Here is an 8538-nt window from a genome sequence, read left to right as displayed (position 1 = left end):
TAGTAAATTAATGGTTTGGCATCTTGCTTAATGTAAATTATGAGCTAAACAGTATGGCGTTTTGAAGATCTTACTGTTTAATTGATGAAAAGAACAAAGTGTATTTCAGCCACTTCCTTGTTCATGGTCTGGTTGCTTAACTTATGATCAATGCACTAAGTCAGAATTTGTCAGATTTTATGAAGTTAATGTAAAGAAAAAGGAAAGAAAAATCCATGATCTTGCCCTAGGAAAGACATTACTGTTTCTACTTTCATCTCATCGAAAGGAGATAATATGCTTCGAGTTTGAAAACATTGCACAGATTTCCTTCAAACCCAAATGGCTCTTTATGGGTGCTATACCTTGAATAATTACGACTGTTAATATCTTGGGTTTTATTTTTGGGTTGTTATTCATGTAAGAAGGGTGGGTTACGTTTGGAAAAAGAACAAAATAGTGAAAAAACTAATAAGAAACGTGTAATAGGACATAAAACTATCAATTGGGTGGGGGTAAATTAGACATTTCATTTTATGTTAGTAGAATCTTATGATTGTATTGCAAATTGATATTTTAAATGGCATTTCTGACATTTCATAGCATACTCCCTGCCTTACCCGTCTCTTTCTCTCTCGGTCCAAATCATCGCTGCAATCTATAGTCTCCTCGATGAAGACAACCGACCCTTCTTCTTCTTCTTCTCGCCTTTATTTAATTATATGGTTAGTAGTTAGCTTATGTCCGGGGCCGATTAACCATCACCACCCTTCAATCTATGTTTTCATTATCAACCATAGATCCACCTCTACCCTTCACTTTTCGTTTCTTCTCTACAACTCTTCTCACTTGGAGTTGAGCTCTAATGGCGGTGGAAATCATGTTGAAAATCCAACATTCTCTTTCTCTGTTCCACTCACCCCGCATGATCACTATCTCACTGTAATTTCTGTGTACCCATAACCCCGTTCTCGCACCCAGCTCTCCTCTCATCCTTAGATTCTGTTTCATTTTCTGTACCATTTTATCACTTTCTAGAAACTCTAGGTGGGATTTTTTTGGCCCAAGCTAGTTTTAGGGTTTTGTATTTAAGTGGATATAGATTATTGTGACAAATCAATGGCGGAAGAAGGGGTGGCAGAGGCTTCAGAACAGGGGGTTTCAAACCCTCCACCAGCAGAAGCCTACTCGAATGATGTTCTGAGACCTCAACAGATCGTTTGACCTGTTTCGGTTTCGCTGGAAGCAAAGTGGCTTCGTCTGGAAGAAGAAAGTGACGGTTTAGATATAGGAAAAACCAGAAATTTGGTGCGAGAGAGAGAGGGACAGGGGAAGGAGATGTTACCTTTAGAAGTTTCCACAACCGGTAGATACGAGAAATGCTCGTAAATTATTTTGGGGAAGGGTTAGGAAATCTTGTTTGAGTTTTTTGCTTCTTTTCTTTGTTAGTCCGTTACTTTTAGCGGAAACAAGAGAAAAAGAGGTTTGGTTGGTTCATGGTGGGAGGAGGTTATTGAAAGATTTAGTTAAAATTCTTGGGTTTTTTAGAATTTTCAGTAGTGAATGTGATTTCACCCAATTATCCTTATAAATTTATTTCTAACTGTGTCCTTAATTTTAGTTTTAAGAGCTTTAATAGGGGAGGGGGAGATAGGCCTCAAGATGGTTTGAACTCATGACCTCTTATTTGAGGAGTTGGTCTTTTGCCAACTGAGCTGATCCCTTGGGATAATAATATCTTGGGATTTTTTGTTTGCACCATGTACAGAATCGCACTCTCCAACATAAAAATAGAAAAAACACAATACGGCTCGGCAAACTGAGGCTCTGAGCAGAAACATGCCATGAGAACTCAGACTGGGACCGTACATCAAACACACAGGTTAGGATCAGGATTGTCTACGGCTTGTTTGCTTGTAGCAGCGCCCTAATGAGGCGTGGTGCAATGATTGCCTTACCCTGCCCAAACATCTTGCCCTTGCAGGGGTAAGGTGATCATTATGCTACGCCTCATTAGGGTGCTGCTATGGCTGCTACGGGCGCCGTAGACGATCTGAATACCACAGGCTATACTTGGAATTTCATCTCTGTTCTCATCTGCAACTCTGATTCCCATCTTCTCAGACATTTTCTCTCTAAGTCAATACCACCCAGAGTCCATGGCTTCACGCGTTTCTTTTCTTCTTCACTTCCCGTCAAAACAAACCGAGTTTCGTGCATATCTTTCCTTCTTCGAGCCCCTCTATATCTCTTGATCTGTATTCTTAGTCGTTCTGTTTCTCTCTCTCTCTCTTCCTCTTATCCTTTGGACAAGGGAGAACAAAGCAAGACAGGAACCATACAAGCACAGATGTGTGTGTAACGAAGAGAAGAAGATGACGTTGGAACCAGAGACAGTAACATTGATGCTGGTTGTTACAATTGGAATCAGATTGTGTGAATTACCTATATGTTTCATTGATATGACTGTGCATTTATACAAGATAGAATGAATCTATACAAGGTAAGAAAATCAAATAAAAGGAATATGGAAAGAATGAATAAAATCAGGGAGTCTATCAATCTAATAGCTGTAGAATTCTATCAATCCAAAAGCTGTATTATCACATGTGGAACATGTGATTTGCAGGATCTTCTAAGGATCTTCTAGTATCTCCAATACTCCCCCTCAAGTTGGGTGTGAATGTTGAGAACACCCAACTTGGCCTTCAAAGTGGTGAATAGAGTAGCACCCGGGCCTTTGTGAAAATATCCGCAATTTGAGTAGAACTAGGGACATAAGTCGGTCGTAGCGGCACCGTTGTTGATGTGATCACGAACGATGTGGCGATCAATCTCGATGTGTTTGGTACGCTCATGGAACACAGGATTAGCCGCAATGTGGAGGGCGGCTGGTTGTCGCAGATATAAAGGTATGGGTGGGTCCGGACAATGCCCAAGTCCCGTAGAAGAGTAGTCAACCAAATAAGCTCGCAAGTGGTGACAAACCATGGAACGATATTCAGCTTCGGCGGAGGAGCGGGAAACCGTCTATTGTTTCTTGGACTTCCGGGAGATCGGGCCGAGCCAAGAAAGATGCAATAGCCATCGGTGGAGCGTGCCGGTCTCGGGGCAACTAGCCCGGTCGGAATCACAATAAGCGCGTAATGTGAGAGCACTAGAAGAGGAGAGTAAGATGCCTTGCCTACCGTGCTATGCAAGTACCGAAGAAGCCTAGTTGCAGCGTCCATGTGGGGTTGGCGGGGTGATGCATGAATTGGCTCAATAGTGTAACACTATGAACTATGTCGGGCCGTGTGATAGTGAGATAAATCAGCCGACCAATCAGCGGCGGTATGGACTTGCATCACGAGTAACTCACCCTCGGTGGTAGAGAATTTGAGGTGTTGTTCCATAGGGAAAGTCATGTGCGTCGGGCCTCAGTAAAATTCATATCCGAAAGGATGTCCAAGGTGTATTGTCGCTGATTTAGAAATATGCCATGGCGAGACCGGGCCACCTCAAGGCCTAGGAAGTACTTGACTGGGCCAAGGTCCTTGAGGCGAAATTGCGATGCAAGGTTACTTTGAGGGCAAGCAATGGCAACGGTGTTTGGGCCGGTGATAAGGATGTCATCAACGTACACTAGAATATAGATAGCGAAGCATCTCGACCTTGAAAAAATAATGAGTAATCAGCCTTGGATTGGGTGAAACCTAGGCGGATAAGTGCCGTGGAGAGCTTTGCGAACCATCGCGGAAGCCTTTTTTGAGGCCATATAAAGAACGATTGAGCCGACAAACAATGTTCTCCCCTCCTGGTAACCCGTGGTAGTTTCATATAAACTTCTTCGTCTAAGTCGCCATGTAAGAAGGCGTTTTGTACATCGAGATGTGAGAGGGCCATTGGTAAACAAATGCAATAGCCATTAATGTGCGAACAAAGTGACGAGTTTTGCAAGCTGGGGCAAATGTTTCATAGAATGTCGAGGCCCTCGATGCAGTGTGTAACCCTTAGCGACCAAGCGGGCTTTGTAACGCTCGATGGTACCATCCGCCTTCCTCTTGATCTTGTACACCCATTTGCAACCAATGGGTTTTGTATGGGAGGGAGAGGGACCAAAGTCCATGTGTTATTAAGCTCAAGAGCCTTGATCTCACCTGCATTGCCTCCTTCCAACTGGGGATAGAGAAGCCTTTGAAAAACTAGTTGGCTCCTTGATGGCGAGAGTGACCGATAAACTGGAAATGAGAGTGTGAGAGCATATGATAAGAAATGAGAGAAACGGTGGGAGAGAGAGTACCTGCGGCGGAAGGAAACGAAGGGTGGGTAGCGATCGAACACTGGTAGTCCTTGAGACGCAATGGCGTTGTAGGGTTCTTAGGGAGCGTCTGAGAGGGATTATTGGGGGTAGAGTGGGTACGGGTGGTGGCGGAGACGGTGGAGGTGGGTCTGGATTGGGTTGGGGAACCGGTGCAACAGAGGGCGGAGTGGAGGGTTGGGCACCGGCGGTGTGGGTGATGGCGTGGGTATTGGGTAATCGGTGGTGGAATCCATCACTGGTAAGGGAAGGTCATGGGGTCGGAATGGGTAGAGTTAGTATGAAATGGGAAATTGGTTTCATGGAATGTGACTGAAAAGAGAGAAATCGAGATGCCATATGGTGCGTGGCCCCGAATCGATAATCCAAATATTAGAATGAGCAATATTACTCGGCATTGGCCAAGGGAGTCATATTACCGTTGAATAAGTGCAAGGATCTCGATTATCCGATCCGTGGTGAAGGTAGGAGCATAGTAGGAACATCGACCATGGAGGCTGCAGAGAGCGAACTCAGGTTGGATGTAGTAGCGCGCAGCCTTAGCGGAGTTCTTCGGTGGGTAACCATGTTTCTTGAAGCAACGAGACTCGTAGTGACCATCAAGACCACAAAAATCACAGTGGTAATGAGGTTTAGGGCGGCGATTTATGGTTGGGACGGCCCGGGCGTGAAGGGCCGATTGAGTAAGAGATGGTTCAAAGCCGCCGATATGGAGCGTTGGCGTTCTTCTTGGAGCAATAGAGAATATGCACAGATTGATGGAAGGCGCGGGTCCATCGAAGTAGCCGGTCGTGGGATCAAGTGTATGAATCATTAAGACCCATCAAAAATTCAAGAAGGCGATCGCTACAAGTAGTTCGAATGGTGTTGAAGAACACCGCAGTGCATGCTTGGATAAGAGTCATAGGACGCAAGCTCGTCCCAAAACCTTTGAGAAGTGTGTAGTAAGTGGCCAAGGAGGACGTGCCTTGGCGATGGTTGGAAATAGCACGACGGATCTCAAAGATGCGTGGGGCATTCTTTTGAGAGAAGCGATCGTGAAGGTCGACCCAAACCTCATGGGCGTAAGAGGCATAAAGGACACCGTGTGCAATGTCGGTGTCCGAGAGAATTTGCGATCCATGAAAGGACCATGCTTGTTGCAACGCTTCCAGAGAAGAAACGAGGGGAGGTTGCATCGGGTTGTGGAATAGAACCATCAATAAAACCCGCTTATGTTTGGCCTCAAGAGCCATGCGCATGGCGCGGCTCCGTGGGGTAATTGTCGCCCTTCAAAGGTTGGGTAACCGACAAGACCGGGGTTGTCGGAGTGGTGGATAAAGAATGGGGAGGACCCATCCAAATCGGTTGTTTGCAAGGAGGCAGCTGAGCGGGGTCGAGCAAAGAAGACCTCGGCGCGGCACCTGGGCGGCAGCCTCGGTGGGAGCCATGGAGATGAAATGAGGAAGAAGAAGATGATGTAGTGAGAGGATCGGATTAGGTGATACCATGTTACAATTGGAATCAGATTGTGTGAATTACCTATATGTTTCATTGATATGACTGTGCATTTATACAAGATAGAATGAATCTATACAAGGTAAGAAAATCAAATAAAAGGAATATGGAAAGAATGAATAAAATCAGGGAGTCTATCAATCTAATAGCTGTAGAATTCTATCAATCCAAAAGCTGTATTATCACATGTGGAACATGTGATTTGCAGGATCTTCTAAGGATCTTCTAGTATCTCCAATACTGGTGAACCTGGCGGGGATCATGGAGAGAGCGGACGAGTCTCTGCTGCCTGGTGTGTACAAGGAGGTTGGGGCTGCTCTCAACATTGACCCAACGGGCCTCGGCTACCTCACCCTCTTCAGAGCCATCGTGCAGGGCTGCTGCTACCCACTCGGAGCCTACCTCGCAATCAACCACAACAGAACCCACGTGATCGCCCTCGGCGCTTTCCTCTGGGCCGCTGCGACCTTCATTTTCGCCATCTCCTCCACTTTCTTTCAGGTACTCCTTCCCTGAATCCAATCTCTTTCTCAAATGCCATTGAAAAGCGGTGCATATTTTATGGATGTATACTGAATTGCTCGAACTACTTAAATTGGCCAATCGTTCATTTGTTCTTGTGTTTTCTTCTCCCTTAGATGGAACTAGACTCTTTCATAATCAACTACAAAGAAATACTAGGTCAATGGTCATCGGCAAGAACAACTTAAACCTCAAGACGCAAGAGCAATAATTTACATACAGTGATCAAAACAACGAAGAATTATATTTAATTTATTGGTTCGAATGTCAACAGTAGGGTGGAAATTGCTGCAGAACAGAACATAACAGAAAGCAATATGCGAAAGAATGAAAAATCATCTAATTTTGTTTCTTGAAACAGAGCTAATACTAGTCAAAATCTAAAACAAAATCCAAGGAATTGTATAGCAAGAGAAAAACATCCCATTGAGCTGAAGTTTTCGAATAACTTAGAATCACTCTTCCCATCCTACCATGGTTTGCCCATTCTGACTAAGTTATCTCCTGGTTCAGGTAGCAGTTTCAAGAGCTTTGAATGGGATTGGACTGGCCATTGTTATACCTGCCATTAAGTCCCTTGTTGCTGACTCAACCAAAAACACCAACCGTGGTATAGCTTTTGGATGGCTACAGGTGACTGGAAACTTAGGCTCAATCATTGGAAACCTATGCTCAGTTCTGTTAGCTTCGACATCATTCATGGGGATCCCTGGTTGGAGAATCTCCTTCCATCTAGTTGGAATGGTGAGTGTTGTTGTCGGTATTTTGGTACGCCTATTTGCAAATGATCCACATTTTTCAGAGGACGGTGCTTATGCCAGAGATCCAGGCCCTCATGAACCCAAAAAATCAGCAGTGAAGTCACTAATTGAGGAAGCCAAGTCAGTGATGGAAGTTCCATCTTTCCAGATAATTGTAGCACAGGGTGTGACAGGTTCGATCCCATTCTCAGCTTTGTCATTCGCACCTATGTGGTTGGAGCTCATTGGCTTTTCCCACAAACAAACAGCTTTCCTTATGACCATTTTTGTGGTTGCTGGTTCTCTTGGTGCGCTCTTTGGAGGAAGGATGGGGGATTTCCTTTCGAAGCGTTTCCCAAACCGTGGCAGGATAGTTCTAGCGCAGATAAGCACAGGATCGGCTATCCCACTAGCAGCAGCACTGTTGTTGGTTCTACCCTATGACCCCTCCACTGCTTTCATTCATGGTTTCGTCTTATCAATCACGGGTTTCTTCATACATTGGAATTCTGCAGCTACAAACAAGTAAGCCTCTCTTCCATCTTAGCCCGTCTTGTTCTACCCCCATACTTGAGGAAAATTGTGTTAAAATAGGCATAGAACCTCAGGGTTGCAGGGGTTGCCAAAGAAGAATAATGAAGAAGATGAGGGCAAGAGCATGTACATGTTTAGAGAAAAAAGAAGAAAGAATAAGATGATTGAGGGCAAAAATGACAAAAACAGTATGTAGATGAGGAAGATACATTGTTTTGTGTAGTTTTGAAATAGGCGTTTCTTTCTTTCTTTTGGGTATTACATACAGTAAAGCCAAACATTGAGTAGATAGTTTGGTAAAACCAAACACTGATTAATACATATGGTTTTATCCCATCAAAAATGTGGACAATTTCTGGTTTATTGATATTTACATTTCTTGTAGTCCAATATTTGCAGAGATAGTTCGTGAGAAGTCACGTACTACTGCCTATGCTCTGGATCGATCCTTCGAATCAATATTGGCATCATTTGCTCCACCTGCAGTTGGGTTTCTAGCTCAGCATTTATATGGTTATAAACCAGCTCCCAAGGGAGCCAGCAAGTCTGTTGAAGTTGAAAGAGACAGAGAGAATGCTGCATCATTAGCCAAGGCACTTTATATGGCAATAGGAATTCCGATGGGTCTATGTTGCCTAATCTACTCCTTTCTCTATTGCACCTACCCAAGAGACAGAGAGCGAGCATCGATGCATGCATTAATACAATCAGAAATGGAGCAGATGGAATTAGATAATCCTCCTGCTGGAGTGGAAGATGCTTAAGTTTGCTTCTCTGAATCAGATGAGCTAATATGGGAAGGTTAAAAAATGTGATTGATATGGTCTATTATGGTGTTGAAGATGTTGATCTTGGGTGGTATAACACATCGATGGAAAGCATATTTTCTTAATGTAAAATTTGAGCCAAACCACAGTTATGGGTTTCACCATTTCAATCCACCACGTCAACGGATGTAACCAGTAT

The 8538-nt window shown here is 44.1% G+C and overlaps 1 protein-coding gene across 1 annotated transcript; it reads left to right on the top strand.

Moving 5' to 3' along the window:
* Nucleotides 1–4769: 4769 nt before the first annotated feature.
* Nucleotides 4770–8336, top strand: LOC122667348. The gene is made up of 4 exons (XM_043863609.1): nucleotides 4770–5067; nucleotides 5985–6277; nucleotides 6812–7563; nucleotides 7958–8336. Exons 1-4 carry the CDS (start codon nucleotides 4770–4772, stop codon nucleotides 8334–8336), a joined length of 1722 nt encoding a protein of 573 aa, XP_043719544.1.
* Nucleotides 8337–8538: the final 202 nt, after the last annotated feature.

Source organism: Telopea speciosissima, chromosome 7 (genome assembly GCF_018873765.1).
Source record: "Telopea speciosissima isolate NSW1024214 ecotype Mountain lineage chromosome 7, Tspe_v1, whole genome shotgun sequence".
In the NCBI taxonomy this organism is placed as follows: Eukaryota; Viridiplantae; Streptophyta; class Magnoliopsida; order Proteales; family Proteaceae; genus Telopea; species Telopea speciosissima.
Note: the sequence above shows the minus strand (reverse complement) of the source record. Positions and strands in the feature narration are given on the sequence as shown.

What these genes read in the sequence shown, in the direction of transcription:
- LOC122667348 (XM_043863609.1), top strand. Translation starts at nt 4,770, where the DNA reads ATGGAGGCTGCAGAGAGCGAACTCAGGTTGGATGTAGTAGCGCGCAGC. An exon ending in CGGGTCCATCGAAGTAGCCG is followed by an intron (nt 5,068 to 5,984) that starts GTCGTGGGATCA and finishes TGTGATTTGCAG; the next exon opens with GATCTTCTAAGGATCTTCTA. An exon ending in AATTCTGCAGCTACAAACAA is followed by an intron (nt 7,564 to 7,957) that starts GTAAGCCTCTCT and finishes CATTTCTTGTAG; the next exon opens with TCCAATATTTGCAGAGATAG.